General features: G+C 29.2%; 4 protein-coding genes across 6 annotated transcripts; 3 read left to right on the top strand and 1 right to left on the bottom strand.

The window, feature by feature from the left end:
* The first annotated feature begins 304 nt into the window (after positions 1-304).
* On the top strand, positions 305-8,691 carry LOC123291819 (propionyl-CoA carboxylase alpha chain, mitochondrial-like). Of its 2 annotated transcripts, none has more exons than XM_044872240.1 (11): positions 305-416; positions 1,698-1,901; positions 4,411-4,578; positions 4,645-4,892; positions 4,973-5,170; positions 5,231-5,381; positions 5,861-6,079; positions 6,144-6,288; positions 7,019-7,454; positions 8,034-8,221; positions 8,396-8,691. In XM_044872240.1, the coding sequence occupies exons 1-11, from the start codon at positions 348-350 to the stop codon at positions 8,509-8,511; spliced, it is 2,142 nt and encodes a 713-aa protein (XP_044728175.1). In that variant the 5' UTR covers positions 305-347; the 3' UTR covers positions 8,512-8,691. The 2 variants fall into 2 exon arrangements, with proteins under 2 accessions (XP_044728175.1, XP_044728177.1); XM_044872242.1 differs by having other exon boundaries at positions 323-416; positions 1,701-1,901.
* A 1,428-nt stretch (positions 8,692-10,119) lies between these two features.
* On the top strand, positions 10,120-15,081 carry LOC123291445 (DNA replication licensing factor Mcm3). 2 transcript variants are annotated; one of them, XM_044871737.1, is made up of 9 exons: positions 10,120-10,306; positions 10,366-10,687; positions 10,763-10,893; positions 10,954-11,192; positions 11,314-11,712; positions 12,201-12,399; positions 12,459-12,607; positions 14,043-14,641; positions 14,855-15,081. In XM_044871737.1, exons 1-9 carry the CDS (start codon positions 10,235-10,237, stop codon positions 15,058-15,060), a joined length of 2,316 nt encoding a protein of 771 aa, XP_044727672.1. In that variant the 5' UTR covers positions 10,120-10,234; the 3' UTR covers positions 15,061-15,081. The 2 variants fall into 2 exon arrangements, with proteins under 2 accessions (XP_044727672.1, XP_044727671.1); XM_044871736.1 differs by having other exon boundaries at positions 14,043-14,798; positions 14,859-15,081.
* Positions 15,082-15,763: 682 nt separating this feature from the next.
* Positions 15,764-16,928, bottom strand: LOC123292038 (18S rRNA aminocarboxypropyltransferase). Its single transcript, XM_044872541.1, has 3 exons — positions 16,788-16,928; positions 15,972-16,666; positions 15,764-15,907 (listed from the first exon to the last, which is right to left on the bottom strand). The coding sequence occupies exons 2-3, from the start codon at positions 16,630-16,632 to the stop codon at positions 15,804-15,806; spliced, it is 765 nt and encodes a 254-aa protein (XP_044728476.1). The 5' UTR covers positions 16,633-16,666; positions 16,788-16,928; the 3' UTR covers positions 15,764-15,803.
* Positions 16,783-17,564, top strand: LOC123292039 (28S ribosomal protein S24, mitochondrial). The gene is made up of 3 exons (XM_044872542.1): positions 16,783-16,917; positions 16,983-17,175; positions 17,250-17,564. Exons 1-3 carry the CDS (start codon positions 16,888-16,890, stop codon positions 17,537-17,539), a joined length of 513 nt encoding a protein of 170 aa, XP_044728477.1. The 5' UTR covers positions 16,783-16,887; the 3' UTR covers positions 17,540-17,564.
* Positions 17,565-19,730: the final 2,166 nt, after the last annotated feature.

The following is a 19,730-nucleotide window of genomic DNA, read 5'->3' as shown; positions in this document are numbered from 1 at the left end:
AATTGAATAAATCTAGTTTTTATAGTTTATTTGAGGAGGACGAAAATTTCATCATTTTGTTTATTGTTTATCGATTTCATATAATTGTTAAAAGTCAATAGTTTATCATGATTCAAATTATTAAATAATAATTATAAAATGCGAATAACAATATTTCAAAATATGTGTGTGTGATTGTTTTTGAAGCTTGTTTTTTGTCTCATGTTTTTATTATGCCTGAATTTTTTTTTTTATTATCTTTTTTTTTTCTAATATTTTCATGTTTTAAACAATCATAAAGTGATATTCTTATTATTTTAATTTTAGAACTACAAACATTCGAGAAAATTTTTAAAATTAAGAACAAAATGCATTATTTATCAAATTTAAAAAATATTTTCTTGGTATCTTATAAACGGCATTTGAATTATGTAAAGGTTTGTAAAACAAAATTTTATTAAAATATTAAAGAAACAAAAAAAAAGACAAAAGTGGTGACAATTTCTCCGGAGTTCATGAATTTTTTTGCTTTAACCAGGGAAGTATTTTAATAAAAGCTTAATTATTAAAATGGTTAATGTTTAGTACAAAGTTTTATACGCAGGCTGAAGAGCTTTTTGCTTGCGTTAATGTTTAATTAATTTCATATAACGTAACGTAAATTTGTTAAATTTTACCAGAGGCCAAAGCCTTTTTATATGTTTTTATTTTTGTACTTTTATAAGTGTTTCAGCCTTAAAAATACTTTATCGTAATTCGTGACGTATTTTACAAAACCAACACTATGTAGATTCAGCACAGGTGCAACCTTTCAAATAATCTTTCAAATATATTTACGGTATGCACGAGTTTAATTGAAAAACTACGTGTCACCTGAAAATGTTACAGTCAGGTTTGAATAGTGAATTTGTGGTGCCCTGGAGTAATATTACCTAGAGGCCTGCCTATTACTCATCTAATTGTCGTTTTGTCAAAAAACTATTTTCTATGGTATGGAAAAAAGTAAGACAATAAAATATTTTATTTATATAATATGACAGCAATCCCTCTCCATTTTTGAGCTGCAAATGCCTTTATTTGCTCTATGGAGGATATTCTACCCTCTACCCTCCATAATTTGCGCATCACATTGTAACTTCTTTAGTCTAGCCAACAAGTTCAAATTGGTGAAATATAGAGATAAGGATCGTAAAAATACACGTGATAGCTCGTTGGACTCGGAAAGACGTCACACTAAGTAATTTTTGTAAGGTATTAAATATTAATTAAGAATTTGAAAAAAATTATGGTGTTTACATACTGTTTGGTATTAATTACTTACATTTTGTATGATATTACCATGGATATGTACTAGAGCTACTACATACGTGGGTATTACACCTGTAGTAAACAGTACATTGACTATTTTTATGCTGAATTTATTCGTTTTATGAAAAAATGTTCGAACAAAGTTGTTAGTATTGTTGCAAGAAATAAATTCAATTTCGATTGAATTCGACCGTTTGGTGCAGGCCATCATCAAAGTGATGATGATGTCTATATGGTAGTCGAAATACGTGTTTATGTAATACAAATTGATCTAGGAAAATGGGGAAATTAAAAAAAATTACAAATATTGGGAAATTTGTTATCACTAATTTAGAGCTTTTGAGTAAATGAATATAGATAGAACAATTTTGAGGTAATAACCATTAGGTAATAAATATTTTTAATTTTAGATAATTCAATCAAATGGACAAAAATCTTTAAGAAAATATTCAACAAACCCAACTTACTTTAAAGATCCAATAGATCCAAATGAAGCCAGATTTGATAAAATTTTGATTGCAAATCGTGGAGAAATTGCGTGCCGTGTAATAAAGACAGCTCGGAAAATGGGCATTAAAACTGTTTCAGTGTACTCAGTTGCTGATTATAATGCGGTAAGAATTTTTTTTGCCAAATGTCTTTTTATTAAGTCGGGCGTCAATGAAATGGGAATGGATAATGATTATGATTTTTCCAGAAATATATGCAATTTGCTAATTTTAAGTAGAAAACTGTTTCATTTGTTTCCAAAACTTTGGATAATAACTCTTGAAATTTTCTAGATAACATACACCAAATAGGTAATGATATTGAAGTACCTAATTGCTAGTATTTTTAAATTACTCAGTACACAGTACCAGGGCCGTAACGAGGGTACATAGCGCCGGTGGCAAGTATTTTGGTTACGCTTTATATATATCGGGATCGGCTCTAACAATTTTGATGTAAATTCGTATACTGATAGTATTTAACATAAGAGTAAAGGCAAAATTGTACATTTAATTGATAAACTTTTTAATTTCTTCAAATGATAGAGTATCAAATTAAATCATTGATTTCTCTCTACGTTTTCGAGCAAAAAATATTTTTAAGGAAGCCTAGCTCTAATAGGTTTCAAGAATGTGGTGTCCTGGTCCCGGAATTAAGCTAATAAGTGATAGCAAGCGAAAAACTGAAATCACAGTTGAAAAGAAAAATCCTAAATTAGTGGGTATCAAAAAAAATTCTAATAAGATCGGAACAAATTTGCCTGTGTTATCACAAAAATCAAATTTTTTAACTTTATGACGTCATCAGAATACAAAGAAAATAATTTTGCTCTATCACATCCAAATTTGATCCAATTTTGATAAAACAAGTATGTAATCCTACTAAATTTGGTCCATACTTTTCAAATTTGTGATCAAAATTAACCTAGCTCTAATAGATTTTAAGAATGTGGTGTCCTGGTCTCGGAATTAAGCAAATAAATAATAGCTAGCGAAAAACTGAAATCAAAGCTGAAAAGAATGACCCAAATTTAATGGGTTTCAAAAAAAATTCCAATAACATCGCATCAAATATGATAGACCTTTTCATTAACAAATTTTTTTTGTAAGTCAATATCAACTAGCTTTTTTGTTCTGTTTTATGAAATTATAAAAAAAAAAAAAAAAAAAAAACGAAATTATCAAACTAACTATCTTCAATTTAAAATAATATAGAGGTAAATTAAGGTTTTAAGGAAGTTATAACATTTATTTATAGAAATAATAATAAAAATATTCTTTAACATTGATAAATTTTTTAAATATATTAAAAGTGATAAATATTTATTTATCTATAATAATAACTATATTTAGTACATTTATAAATTTAAATAAATGAAACTATAGCTTTTGCCCAAGGCAATTCATTTGAATGGATATTCCATAAAGAATCTAAAATGAATCATTTTTTACATTGCTAATTTCAAAAACGGCTTTACTTAAAAGTAAAAACCACCGCTTAATAGCCTCCAACTCTCTTGATCTCTCCTTATCCTTCTTCCATAACACTCGTAGGGATTGTTTTTTACCGCTAAAATATATGCACAGTATATATTATCAGAAAAGGTGGCCATAAATTGTTTGACATTTACTATTCAATTTACATCCCATGATGCTAAGTATTTAGATCAAACCGAACACGGTGGGAACAAAACTCGTGAATATACATTTTTACTTTATTATATTATAAATATAATAAAGTATTGTGATCGAAAAAAAATCGATACCGGAGTTTCAACGGAAATACACGTTTTGAGGATCCCTGATCCCAAAAATTGGTTTTTAAAAAATGTTGCGTCCGTCGGTATGTCGCGGTCGGTATGTCTGTTACCAAGTTGGAGCCTTCAATTTTCAACCGATTTTTCTCAAATTCGGTACATAGCTTCAGTTTGGTCATAATTCCAGACGATTTTTTCATTTTTTCCCTAGGCCTTTTTTAAGGGTACTTCCCTCTAGGCCAAAACAGGATTTTTGGGGTTTTCTCAAAAACGGCTCTAACGATTTCGATTAAACTAGGCACAAGGCTAGACCTTAAGGTTCAAATTAAGATGAGCATTTCTGTGGGCTGTATTATGCATTTTGTTAAAATAGACCTTAAGGTGTTCCTAGGATTGGTATAAGCCACATATCCGGGAAAATTTGAGAAGGCCCACACCCTAGGGAAAATACAGGAAAATGGGATTTTCTAGGGAGGTATCAGTGTTTATATCAACAAGGTCCTAGGTTTGATATAACTCCCTCCTGGGACCCCTCCCCCTGTACCCGTGGAGCCGGAGGGGATGAAATCGTCAAAAGTGGTCAAATCAACCCTATCCAAAATTGATCAAATATTATAATGTTTTTTTAAGTAACTTTTGTAACTTCGTAATCTTTGCTTAACCTCACCCTTACCAAACTACATCCTTCTAAATATTATATTAAATCCAATAAATACCTAAGCCTGTTCCTCATTACTTGTTTTTAAATAATTCTTACAATTGGCTGCTTTCAATAAAAATATTACAAGAATAATCAATTTTATAATATAATAAAGTCTTGCCCGATGTTTCGGACCATTTATTGATTATGAAATTATGAGAGCTGAATTATATTTCAGCTGCATGTAAAAATGGCTGATGAAAAAGTTTGTGTAGGCCCACCACCAGTACGAGAATCATATTTAAACATGGAAAAAATTTTAAATGCAGTCAAAACAACTGGAGCACAAGCTGTACATCCTGGTTATGGTTTTCTCTCAGAAAATTCAGAATTTGTAAACACGTTGGTTAGTATTCAAAAATAAGAAACACGGATGAAGACAAAGAAATACGAAATTTTTAAAATGTTTTAGGAAGAAAATAATGTAGCATTTATCGGCCCTTCAGTTTCCTCAATCAAAGGGATGGGCGATAAATTAGAATCAAAAAGATTAGCCAAAGAAGCTGGTGTAAATACAATACCCGGTTATGATGGCATAATTGAAAATGAAGAACATTGTGTTAAAATTGCAGAAAGTATTGGATACCCAGTCATGATTAAAGCGTCTGCCGGAGGCGGTGGGAAAGGTATGCGAATTGCTAGAAATAACGAAGAAGCCAGGTACGTTATTTTAACTAATTACCCTTTTATTACGCAGTATTCTATTAAAATATTGTTCTTTTATTTCATTTTAATTAAAGATCAGCTTTCAAACTATGTACACAAGAAGCCTTATCGAGTTTTGGTGATGACCGAATGTTAGTAGAAAAATTTATTGATAATCCACGACATATTGAAATACAAGTATTAGGTGATAAACATGGTAACGCCATTTATTTAAATGAACGAGAATGTAGTATTCAAAGACGAAATCAAAAGGTGATTGAAGAAGCACCAAGGTAACGAAAAATATTAACTAGAAACTTAAAAATTGATTAATAATATAAAAACAATTTTAGTACATTTTTGGATGAAGATACACGACACGCAATGGGAATGCAAGCTGTAAATCTATGTAAAAAAATTGGCTATCATTCAGCAGGAACTGTTGAATTTTTAGTCGATTCAAATAGAAATTTTTATTTCTTAGAAATGAATACTAGACTCCAGGTATCGTCTTTCGTTTTATTTTCTATAAATCTTAAATACTACATATTAGATTGTAATGATTTTGTAAAAAAAGTCCACCACTCAATGTCGTGAAAACGGCCCTCGTCAGGTTTAGAAATAAGAAAATCATTTACTTGAAAACTATGCATCGAATTAAAAATAGTTTTAAACAAAATTATTCTGCTCATTTTGGTTTTTGTGCGACTGTCTAGCATAAAAATTAGCCAAGATATTGTACTTAATTAACCATAAAATGTGCTACAAAAATATCGCAGCGGGTAATGCAGTACCGCACCGAATTATACAAAAATTTTGAGATCAAATAAAAAAACTTGTACACTATACACTAATAATAAAATTATTTTTTATTATTTTATTATTTATTATAATATAGTATGTATTACCAAAAACCTAATATAAATTCAATTAATAATTTTACTGTATCAAAATTAACAAACAAATTTGTGTAAATTTTTGAGGTAGAGCATCCAATTACCGAATGTATTACTGGTGTAGATTTAGTTCATCAAATGATACGGATTGCAAAAGGGCATAAATTAAAATTAAAACAAAGTGATATAGCAATTAATGGTTGGGCAATAGAAAGTCGAGTTTATGCCGAAGATCCATATAAAAATTTTGGACTTCCATCAATAGGAAAATTAAATAAATATATAGAACCACTAAATATACCGGGTGTAAGTACTTATTTTCCCAAAAAATGTAATTTTTCAGTTTAACATGTACATTTTTAATTTCTAGATTCGTTGTGATAGTGGCATAGAAGAAGGGACCGAAATCAGTATTTATTATGATCCAATGATCTGTAAATTAATAGCATATGGAAAAACTCGTGATGAAGCTATAGAAAATAGTGTGAATGCTTTAGATAATTATATAATTCGAGGTACGTATACCTTCATTTCTAAAATGAGATTTTAATATTTTATTCAATAGACTTTACGTTTTCATTTTCAAAAGTAATTATCTTTTTTTTCGGTCAGTTAAAAGAGTAATGAATCGTAATTGAAAGGTCAATTTAACACAAATAAAATTTTCGTTTCTGGATTTTGTATAGTCGTTACAATGAAAAACATGTTAATTTAATTATTCGATAGACATTTTTAATAAATTTTCTTGGAAACGATCTGAGAAATCTTTTCTTGCATGGAAGATTTGTTTAGGTTAAAATTACTTTTTTACGGCGTTGTATCGAAATTGGAGACTAAAAAAAATACGTATTCTTTGAGAAAAAACACAAAACCCAGAATATACCTAGACTTGTTTTGGACCAAAAAACATAAAGGGGGTCTATTGTCGAGTTAGAAATTTCTCAGAGACATTTTTTAGAAACTATGTGTCCAACAATAATAAAATGAACTGCATTTTTTGCACAATCACCCAAAGTCCTACATGAACTCTATTTTGGAGAGTTTAATATCTCGAAAACTATCGCATTTTAAAAAAACTACTCATAAAACAATTCTCCCCCCCCCACGTTTTAAGTCTTGGTAAATCAAAATAGAATCTTTCTTACAATAATTTGAAATTACGGTGCTAGGCCTAAATCCACCTGTGGCACTACATATAGTATTTTAAAATTTGCTTATTTTAAAATTAAATTAATTTTGTTTTAGGTGTAACACATAATATTCCATTATTAAGAGATATTTTAACAGAATCAAAATTCAGAAAAGGTGACATTAGTACAAATTATTTAACTGAAGTATATCCCGATGGTTTTAAAGGAACCATAATAAATGAAAATGAACAAAAACAATTAATTTGTGTAGCTTCATGTTTATATTCATTATTAGAAAACAGAAATCGTCAGGAAGTTAATAAAAATTTAAGCAACAAAGACTTTAATGTTATGGTAAATTTGAATGGAGGCGAATATAATGCACTTATTAAAAATAAAGAGAATGTATTTGAAATACAATTAGAAAATGAAAAATTTACTGTGTTAAAAGAATTTACTTTATCTTCAAATATTTTATCAACAAAGATCAATGATCATCCCGTTACAATGCAATTAATGTCCAAGGATAATATAGGAAATTTTAATATTATGTACGTAACAAATTTTCTTCCCCGAAAATTATTTTACAAAATCTGCATTATGAAATTGATTGACTCCATAATGTTTAAATATAAATTGAGTTTTACTCATTTCTGAAACTGTGGATGCTGATAGACCTCGATGAGTATACGCATGATTCCACGGACATAAAGCCATACGAACAGGGGTTCTTGACATATGGGCGTGAGATTAAAGCCCAAATGCCATTAGTACATGCCTACTGGCTTGTATATCTGGTGTAATATTCGCCTTAAGAGAAAAAACACTGGACGTTAGTTCAATTTTTTAAGATTTATGGAAATAGATAATACATACAAAATAACAACTTATATAAAAAAAATTTTTTTTTTATGTTTGTGTATATTTTTGCATAGGTTTTTTGTGCTTATAAATCCATATTCATAACCCTTTTTGCTAGTAAAGATTTTTGATCTCCTCACTCATTAAGAACTATCAGAATTCAGAATCAAAGTTTAAACAATATTTAAGTGAAACTCTATTTATATATTATAAAATTTAGACGATACTTTAATGGGATCTAAAATAATTTAATTTTAAAAAAATTTTAGATTTAAAGGTACTGTTGTTCCAATAAAAGTAGAAAATGTATTGGCATCAAAATTACGCAAATTAATGCCTGAAAAAGTGAATAAAACAATAGATAAATCTATAGTCGCCCCTATGCCTGGATTAATCACAGCTGTAGATGTTGTTGAAGGTGACAAAGTTACAGAAGGTCAACAACTTTGTGTAATAGGTAAGGTTTGCGTTCCTATAGTTAGAAACCATTGGTCAGTTCTCTTTGATGTCTATAACTCTTGTATTGCAGGCTAAGATACTATTTTGTATTAAAGAATACAAGAAATATTTCTTTTTTTAATTTATTTTGAATTATTTAAGTCAATACTTATTACTTTACTTAATTTTTTAGAGGCAATGAAAATGCAAAATTCAATGATTGCTGCAATTTCTGGTATTATCAAACGAGTGAATGTCAAAAAAGCTGAAGCCGTTAGTGAAGGTGATGTTTTAATTGAATTTGCGTAAACGTGAGGTATGGGATACAGTAGGGGGTCAAATTGATGTTGACGGAAAATTTAATTATTCATAATTTTTAGTATCTGATTATGTACCATGTCATGTATCCTTTATTATTATTATAATGTAAACAAACCCTCTGTAATTATGTTAATAACTGTTATATTAAGTTTATATTGTAAATAAAGATTACACCATATTTTTACTTATCAAAAAATAAAAAGCTATATTTTATTAAATATTATATTTTATAAATTTAAATTTGCCTTTGTGTCTGACAAAATACAGTTCGATTTCGAGAACTAATTGCTAATTTTATTTACAGCTCTCAAAAGTAAGTGAATAAATCGCAACTAATAAAAAAATTAGTTTAAAAAAAACAAAAAATTCGACTGAGTTAAATAAAAACTGAAAAGAAAAAAACAAGTCCAGTAATAACTAGCGACTACAATAATCGGGACCCATTATTGGGAAGATTTGAGCCGGTCTAGATTTTAATTGGCCCTAATTGTTAAAACCTATCCGATAGACCTTTTCATTTTAAAAAGTGATTACCTTTTTTTTCGGATAGTATGTCAAAAAAACTAATGTTATAAAATGAATAACAAATACCTTGTATCTTTGTCCAACTTGTCTGTCCGAAACAATAATGAATCGTAATTGAAATGAAAAGGTCTATGATACCTCACTTACCATATATATATATATATGTATATATATAGTTCGACATTCATTTTCAGCTAATGTTTGTATGTTTGGTCCTTTGTGGCGCTCTAGATTTTAATGATTTTTACGTCAATCGATTTGTCTATTGAATAGCCATTCAATGATACCCCACTGGTGGTCGCCATATTGAATTTTCATTATTGGCATATCTTCAGTGAGACTCGAAAGATTAAGAGAAATCGATTGATATAAGAATCACCAAGATCGGCCCGTCCCGCGCATTTCGTCTCTGGTGTGTTACAAAGGAACACACATACATAGACTGATAAACACATTACCATTTCTTTGCGTCGCGCAGTCCGGTAAAAAAATCAATCCTAATTTAATTTTAATAGAGTAGAAAATTTATAGTGGAGGCATAGAAATTTTGAAAATCGAGGTTGCGATCTTATCATTTTAATATTTGAAAGAAATTTACTCAATCAAAATTTGAAAAGGTTTCATGCATTGTCTTTAACATTAGTTATTATTAGGATACATTACTACTTACACAAAGCGAAATTTCTTCATTACTGTTTCCATGTAATTATCATTTTATTCTCATTACAGTCCTCATCATCATATCATCATATCATCGCTTTTATTGTTCTCGTTAGTTTCAAATAAAAAGACAAAATTGAAAGTACTACTCAAGGGGACTATATTATAAAAATCTTACGGTACTACTACTATTCACCATAATAGGAAATAGTAATAATAATAATAGTATAGCTACAATTTTTTATTTCGCTAAGGATGGCTACATCATATTATAGTTATGAATTGATATAATACCGCATTATATTTAAATTTTTACTTCTTTTTGTTGGGAACATTTTTCAAATTTAGCAGATGTTCTTTTTTTTAAAAGTTGGCTACACTTATTTCAGTTTCCCGCGCAAAATACTTGCATACATTTGTAAAGTTATAAGTATTGTTTTGTGTTAAAATTTTTGTTCAAATTTTATTAAAACAATAAACTCAGAGTTAATTTAGTGAAGTAAAATTTTAAAATAAACATACAAATATGGATGACCAAGAATTGGATCAACATTTACGAGATATTCAAAGAGATTATCTTAACTTTTTAGACGATGGGGTAACTAGTTGCAGACAAACATTTAATATAGTAAAATAATAAATTTTTTCTATTTCTAGGAGGATCAAGGAATATATATGAATGCAGTAAAAAATATGCTAGCAGATGATAAACGTAGATTAGTTGTTAATGTTAATGATTTGCGACGCAAAAATCCCGAACGAGCCGCCGCTTTATTGAGCAAATCGTTCGAGGAACAAGTAGCCTTTCAAAAAGCACTTAAAGAATATGTTGCAAGTATAGATTCAACATATAGCAAAGACAACACCGAATTTTTCGTTGCGTTCGAAGGGAGTTTTGGAAACAAACATGTTACTCCACGATCATTAACATCCAAATATTTGGGAAATCTTATATGTGTGGAAGGAATTGTTACACGATGTTAGTAATATTATTATTCTTGACCCGTATATCACTTGCCAAATAATTTACTAATTCAATTTGTTTTGAAATTAGGTTCATTAATTCGACCAAAAGTTGTGAGAAGTGTTCATTATTGCCCAGCCACAAAGAAAGTTATGGAAAGAAAATATGCCGATTTAACATCTTTAGAAGCTTTTCCAACTAGTTCAGTGTACCCCACTAAGGTATGGAATATTTAGATTATTTGCTAAATTTTTTTTTTTTAAATTCAACGGATTTTATAGGATGAAGATGGCAATTTATTGGAAACTGAATTCGGTTTATCGACTTATAAAGATCATCAAACAATATCATTACAAGAAATGCCAGAAAAAGCACCTGCGGGTCAGTTGCCACGATCTGTAGATGTGATTTGTGATGATGATTTAGTTGATCTTTGCAAACCTGGCGATCGAATTCAAGTCGTTGGAAATTTCAGATGTTTACCTAGCAAACAAGGAGGATTTACAAACGGTACTTTTAGGTAAGAATTATCTTTGCTTACCAAAGTGCATGAATAAAATTGAACTTTTTTTAGACGGAATAATTTTATTTTACTTGTCTCCTTTTAGAATTGATTTAACAATTCAATATTTTATTTTCAGAACTATTGTGATTGCCAACAACATTTCGCAATTGAGTAAGGAATCTACTCGATCAATTTCAAGAGAAGATGTTGTTGTTTGCAAAAAATTAGCAAAAAGCAAAGACATCATTGAAATTTTAAGCCGATCATTAGCTCCGTCAATTCATGGTCACGATTTTATTAAACGAGCAATTTTATGCTTATTAGTTGGTGGAATTGAAAAAGTTTTAAAGAATGGTACACGACTTCGTGGTGATATTAATATATTGTTGATTGGTGATCCTAGTGTTGCGAAATCTCAATTACTACGATACGTGCTTTATACAGCGCCTCGTGCTATACCTACTACCGGTCGTGGTTCTTCAGGTGTAGGTTTAACAGCTGCTGTTACTACTGATCAGGAAACTGGTGAACGAAGGTATTTGAAATTTACTCATAAGAATCGTTTTTAAATTTTCATGGAGCATAGAATGCATTTTTTCAAGCGCATCAAAGTAAAGCAAAGATAAATCTGAAAATTTGTTATTTTGGTAACTATATGCCAAAAATAAAATTATAATGGTATTCATTTAAATCAACACCGGTCATTTTTAAAACTTGTGTACTTTTAAGCTTAAACATTCAGAATTAATTCATTTAATGAAAAATATAATTTTAACTAAGAATCGATCCAGAAACCACGAAATGCAAGAGCCTTGTTCAAATAATGATAAGAATTCATATTTTGCAAAAAATCTGAGTAAAAATTGATATTTCTATTCACTGCGATTCAAACCCATTCAAAATTTTGAATCCTAAAGAATGGTAATAAATCTGAATTTTGGATTTATGTCAACTGTCAACTTACGAAAATTACGGTCTTCCCACACAACAATTTTTCTTGAATTAATTTATACAAATTTTCAGATTGGAAGCAGGAGCTATGGTTCTGGCAGATCGAGGAGTAGTATGCATTGATGAATTTGACAAAATGTCAGATATCGATAGAACAGCTATACATGAAGTCATGGAACAGGGAAGAGTTACAATTTCAAAAGCTGGTATACATGCTAGCTTAAATGCTCGATGTTCTGTGTTGGCTGCTGCAAATCCAGTTTATGGACGGGTAAGCAATTAATTTCTTATTAAATTTTTTTAAACTAATAATTGTAATTTCATTTTTAGTATGATCAGTATAAAACTCCCATGGAAAATATTGGATTGCAAGATTCACTTCTTTCTCGTTTCGATTTGCTATTTGTTATGTTGGATGTGGTAGATGCAGAAATTGATTCTATGATCTCAGATCATGTCGTTCGTATGCATAGATATAGGTACAAAAAATTTAGTATTAATTTTTTACTAGTCTAAGTTTGTGTCTTAATCCATAGATCTTGCGATACTGGCATATGGAAATAAGATTGAATATTAAAACAAATATCTGTTCTGTTCCGAATCGACGCATGTTTGAAATAACGTATAAAAAGTTTAGAACTCTAGGATAAACAAGTGAAAACAAACAATTGACTGAGTTAATTGTTGAAATACCATGTATAGTCAGTGTTGATTTCTTTATCACATTACATATACCAACATGTGACACATACATAACTGATAATCAAGTATAGTACATATTATAAAATTTCCGCCCTAATTGTCGCCCTCACGGGTAAACAGTGATGTTTACAAAAGAATTATTTAAACTAAAGTTGTTTAATTTTTGATAAGGAACATTTTTTACAATTAAACTTTTGTTCTATCTCTAACGGTTTACAAGATGGGTCCTACGGACCTAAGTCCCAATTGACCTATGATGCTCATTTACGAACTTGACCTCACTTTTTACGTCCTGAGTACGCTGTAAAAATTTCAGCTCGATATCTTTTTTCGTTTTTGAGTTATCGTGTCCACAGACGGATACACAAATAATACAATCTTATAAGTGACGTATATGTTTGAAATAAACAATGTTGTTGCTATGCAAATAATTGATACTATGTGTTATATATATATATATAACATAACAATTATGTTCTGAACTAATTTGCGCTGTCACGGGTAAACAATAATCTTTACAAAAAAATGTTTCAAACAAAAGTTGTTTATTTTTTTGTAAGGAACATTTTTTACATTTAAACTTTTATTCTATCTCTAACGGTTTACAAGATGGGTACTACGGACCCATGACCCAATTGACCCATGTTGCTCATTTACGAACTTGACCTCACTTTTTACGTCCTAAGCACGCTGTAAAAATTTCAGCTTGATATCTCTTTTCGTTTTTGAGTAATCGTGACCACAGACGGACGGACGGACGGACGGCCGGACAGCCGGACGGACGGCCGGACAGCCGGACAGCCGGACGGACGGACGGACGGACAACCGGAAATGGATTAATTAGGTGATTTTATGAACACCTATACCAATTTTTTTTTTGTAGCATCAATATTTTTAGGCGTTACAAACTTGGGACTAAACTTATAATACTATGTATATTTCATATATACATGGTATAAAAAATCTTTGAAGTACTTACTTTCTTGGCTGCGATTTGAATTCGTAATTTAATAAATATGGAATTGAATTGAATTGAATTTTGAATAATTTTTTTCCAATATAAACAAGGAAATGAATTAAATTAAGTTTCAGACTAAATTTGGATCAATTTGATCTTTTTAGACAAAATTTTTGTTGTTAAATTATAGAAGTTGAAACAATTAACTTTGTTAATTATTATATCTCTTGATTTATTATTTAATTGGATTTCAGAAAACCAGGTGAACAAGACGGTGAAGTCTTGCCCATGGGTTTAAATGTAGAAATGCTTAGTACACATGATCCAGATGCCGATGATGAAAATAATAAAGTACCTGTATATGAAAAATATGAACCTTTGTTGCATGGGAAATCGCGTGCTAGAAATGAAAGAATATTATCAGCTGGCTTTATGCGTAAATATATTTATGTTGCCAAAATGATGAAACCAAAATTAACTGAAGAGGCTACTGAACTCATTGCTGATGAATATTCCAAACTTAGATCTGAAGATGCAATGGATATGGATGTCGCTAGAACTCAACCAGTAACGGCTCGTACTTTGGAAACATTAATTCGTTTAGCGACTGCACATGCAAAAGCAAGATTATCTCCAATAATTAGTGTTTCTGATGCGGAAGCTGCAATTGAATTAGTGCAATATGCATACTTCAAAAAAGTTTTGGAAAAAGAAAAGAAAAAGAAACGACGTCGTGATCAATCAGAAGACGAAGAATCTGATGAAGAAGTACATACAGAACATACACAGGAAGAAGAAGAAGTTGAATCGAGACCTAAACGTAGTCGACGAATGAGGAAATCAGTAGATGAGGGTACTCAGGAGGATGTTGATATGACACAAGTTACACCTCAAGACCCAGGTGATTTGACTCGTAGATCTACTCGAAGTGAAATGTCTAAAGTTGGAGGAGGTGACACGTCATTACAAGAAATATCACAAGAGCTTGCTGGTTCCATAACTGATGAAAGGTAATTTTAAATCATACATTTTTTCAATTGAATCGTAATTAATTTATTAATATTTTTCAGGTTAAGTAAATTTAAAATTAGTTTGCAACGGATGTTCCGTGAAGAAAGAAAAGATGCTATCAGTGTTAAAAGTGTAACCGAATTTATCAACACAGAGCATGCTATGGAACCTTTTAATGAAAATGAAATACAACTAGCTTTACACAAAATGACAGAGGCTAACCAAATAATGATTGCAGATGATTTTGTATTTTTAATCTAATTTTGTTATTAATAATATTTCACGTTCTATTTTTTTTTTTTACATTAGATTTAAGAATTGTTATTTTCGTAATTTTTAAGTATATTTAATATTGGTATTATTCGTATAATTAATCTATTGTTATTTTACAATATACAATTTTTTAAAACATGAAAAGATTTTTTTTCAGTTATACATTGTTATATTCAAAATTCTCCAAGTTTTGTTTACTTGTTTACAAAATACCGAAATGAACGGTGTGTTCGTAAGTTTAATCGCGTATATGGGCCAACAGAGTTTTTGTTATTAGTCTTACTCGCTTTCATTCGGTAAACAGATGGGTGAAGGTGGATCCTAATTGGGATCCAAGACGAAATTACAGCATCTATATCAAATTTCAAGATGATATTTCTTGATTACCCTATAGAAACCTAACATTTCTGAGAATAAAATGTACCGTATGTGCTAATCCAGGTAGTACATTATTTGTGCGTCAAATTTTATCAAAGTCCCTTCAGTTGCTTTTGAGTTACAAACATACAAACTTTTACATTTATATTAGTAGGATGGATGTATCGGGTTCTGTTCTAACTTCGAGTGATCGGCTAGACGCAATCAATTTTCATTTTGAATCTTTTACAACTTTGAAAATTGAATTCAATGTCTATATTACAAGTACATTTCGAGAAAAAAATAACAGTTAAAATACTTTTATGATCATATATATATATTATAAAATTAACTATAAATAGAAACTATTTTAATTATTCACATTTTTCATCAGAGATTTCGTTCACTTCTTTACCATTTTCTTCGGTTTTTTCATCTTCGGAATCTGATTCATCGGATGACGGATAATCTGGTAATTCTAGAAAAAATAATTATTGCATTGTTTATAGTGACATACATGTGTTTTTGTTTGAATTCAGTACCTTCTCGAGCTAAAGATCTTTCAATCTGAGCCTGATGAATATAATTGTTTTGTGCATCTAAAATTTCTTGGCTGTCTTTACATAATGAATACCGCTCTAAAAGTTCTTCATTTAATTCAATAAAAGCATGACCCCATGAAAATTTCGACATATATTCTTCAGCTAAGGTTTTCATCCCAACAATATAAAATGCAGCGGAAATAGCTTCTACACAACTTAATTGGCAAGGTTTACCATAATTTATAGGATTCGCTGCTATTAAAAATGGTAAAAGTCTTGGATAAGGTGTACGCATTCGCGAAACGGGTATTTCATCAATACGGGCCCATGAACAATCTACAACTGCAATACCTTGTTCTTCGATAATTTTTCTATCCATTGGGGATACACTACATTCACCTACGGGTGTTAGAACTAATCCTTGAAATCTTTGGCCTAATTTCAGAGTTTTTATCATATTCCAACGCGCTAATTTACGACCTGAACATTTTTTTGGATCACATTGGTTTAAATCCCACATTGCCACTGGAAAATCTGTGGTAATTTCATTTCGTTGTTCATCATCATCACTGTCTGATTTTGATTCTTTTAAATTATTTTTTGGAGGTTTACGTGGTTTGTTGTGATATTTATTCCGTTTCTGCTTGTTCATTGATTTCATTTTTTAAATTTTTTAGCGCTCTTAAACTTAAACCCTATTAAATCACAAAAATGGCGTTATTAGAAAATTCTATAATTAAAATTTTATTAATTACACATCCAATAAATTAAATTTTGCATATAGATGTGCATTTCGAGGTTAGAGTATATACTTACTCGGGAGTAGCGTTTGTTATTGCAATAATATATATCATTTTATATAACCTTTAAATTTGCGACGAAAAATTATTATTAAAAAGCAAGTAATTTGTTTAAAATGGGAACTTTGACTATGTTTTCGCAAAATGTAAGTTAATTCATTCAAAATTATTTTTATTGAACGTAATAAGTAAAAAACTTCATATTTTTTAGATTTTCAAAAATATACTTGCAATAAATGAATTATCGAAATTTTCCCGATCCCTTCAAACCACAACTGTTCTTTGTAAGGTCCAAGCTGGAAGATACAAAATAACTACAAGAAGAGATAAGCCTTTAACATATGAAATGGCAAATCCTCCACATTATATAGCTCATCGTAAATCTTGGAATTCTTGGAATACATGTAAATATCGAATCATGTTTATGGTGGATGGTTAAATGTTTACATTATTACTAAAAAATTTAATTGGTTTTTAGCTAATTTAGTTGGAGGGTTACGCCCTGCTGAAACAGTAGTGGAAGATTTGTTTATCCGAAAATTTATGACTGGTACATGGCATAATTTATTTGCATCGGAAGTTATAATAAAACGGCAGCATAATATGATAAGAGTAGCGGGTATTGTACGACAAGCAATTAGTTCAAGAAAAATGTATTTTTTGATCGGCTATTGTGAAGAATTGTTATCAAATTGGCTTCAATGTCCAGTTAAATTAGAACTACAAACAGTTGCAGATAAAAAAGATGTAATTTTTAAATATATTTAAGTGTTAGCTTATGTAATTTTTATTGTAATTAGAATGTTTGATTTTATTTGTAATAATTAATAAAGTTAATTTATATTAAAAATCTTATTTTTGGATTGATTAACTCGCCATCTGTACCTAAAACACTTAGATGCTGTTTTGTGATTCTAGTTGAAATAGTAAATGTCATAATATCACTAGCAACTGGCGCTGTGAATAATGGTACGTTAGTCTTATTACAGAGGGCATTGCGTGTCATTTGTAATAGGAATTTTGTTTTAGGAAGGAAGCACTTTGAATTTTTTTTATATTGGGGAAATTTTCCTTAAGAATTTAGATGAACCATTTGAAAAATAATTGTTTTTAATTCTGATGAAAATAAGTTTTCTAAACTTTAATATTGACCCAACAATTACGAAAGTCAGATTTATTGGAACGTATCGTCTGTCGGTTTCAAAATATAACGTTATCAGTACATTTTAGAAATTAACTCTAATCGTAGGTTTAGAGTAAATTAAAAAATGGTAAAAAAAGAAAGTTAGGAAAAAAACTTTAATTTCGATGGATCCAAACTTTTTAGTATTTTCCAAAAAGAATGAATCAGAAACTAAAATTATGTTTAGCCGATTCGATACGAATAAATCGCAAAATTTAATGTGCAATAGGTAGAAATCGAGTTAATATTTTCGTCGACATCAAAAGGTAGGTATAATTCATTAAGGATGTTAATAATAAAAGTGTTTCATTTAAAATTGGGTACTATAGTGCTACTCCACTGGTCGAAATTCGACCATATTGAAAATTGTTCCCGAAATTATTGATAACAATTAAGCTCCTTAATAACTACAATAAAAAAAGCCATTGTCTCTTTATAAATACATATATTTTTGAACTGGGTCAACTGTTTTCAATCTATTTTACTTTATTTTTATTGTGTATATAAAAAGAATTTTTATTTGACGAATCGCTAAATCGAATTCAGTAAAATAGTTTTTAGGGATATAAATCGCATAATAGAGAACTTGCATTAATTTTATTGGTCACAAATTCGTACATAAATGCAAGAATAATTTATTTAAAATATGTAAAAGTAATTTTTTTTTTGTTAAATTAATAATTCCATTTTTTTATTAATTATTATTTATTAATAAAAAATAGTAATATTTTTGAATAAAAAAAAAAAAAAAAAGGTAGTGACGTATTTACATCCGTTAAGACAGTGAGTCAATCGGAATCACACTAAATTCACAATTTTCAACTTGTTTCTATGGAAAATTACGTTATAATATATTGAAAGCATATATAGAAACAAACCATTTATCATTCTGCGTATTATTTTATCATTTCTCCGTGTGGTTTGGAAAAACCATTTTCAATTGTAAAATTACATGAAAAAACAATCTTTTTTTAGTAATTTTTATTAAAATTCCAAAAAAAATAAAATAAAAAACATGCAAGTTCTCAATTCGTGGTTTCAAAAAACAACGGATGTTTATATTTTCATAAAAAAATTTAATTCTTTCTAGGCCCCAATTGTAGTAGCAACAATATGCAAAAAATACATGCACTTGAAATAATATAATATTATAGATTTATGTTAGTGATTAAAACGTAAAACCTAAAATGTAACAACTGTGTTTAAAATATGTAAAATTGTTGTAATGAATACTATTCAATATAATTTTAAACTAATACCTTATCATAAAAGCGCTATATACATTTAATAAGGATTATTAAATTAAGTATTTTAGATAGGCAAAATAAAATAGAAAAGCCTGTAAAATGTACATCAAATCATACACATTACATTTCATTCACTTTCTGATAGAAAGTTTTTGTTTTCACTCTGAAAATCGAAATATAATATTTTGTGATATACTGTGTCTCGTTTCTACACTACTACTGACATACTTTATAAAAACATAAAATAATAGGCCATTTTTAAATGCTCATATTTTTATGTTTTTTGAACAATTTTTATTTTTATTAAATTCAAGCTTAAAGCTTTATCGTTAAATAAGAAAATAATTATCAAAAATTAAGCTATATATTCTTTCTCGAAAACTTAATATAAGTAAAATATTTATAATAAGTTGTAAAAATAAATTTTAGGTACTAAACTTTCTCTCCTAATTACGTTTTCTGTAAATCAAATTTTGACAAGGGAGACTAGTTTCAACCTTATTAGAGTTAACATCTATTTGTGAAATAA

Source organism: Chrysoperla carnea, chromosome 2 (genome assembly GCF_905475395.1).
Source record: "Chrysoperla carnea chromosome 2, inChrCarn1.1, whole genome shotgun sequence".
NCBI lineage: Eukaryota > Metazoa > Arthropoda > Insecta > Neuroptera > Chrysopidae > Chrysoperla > Chrysoperla carnea.
The sequence above is the reverse complement of the archived record's forward strand: the minus strand, read 5'-3'. Positions and strand labels throughout refer to the sequence as shown.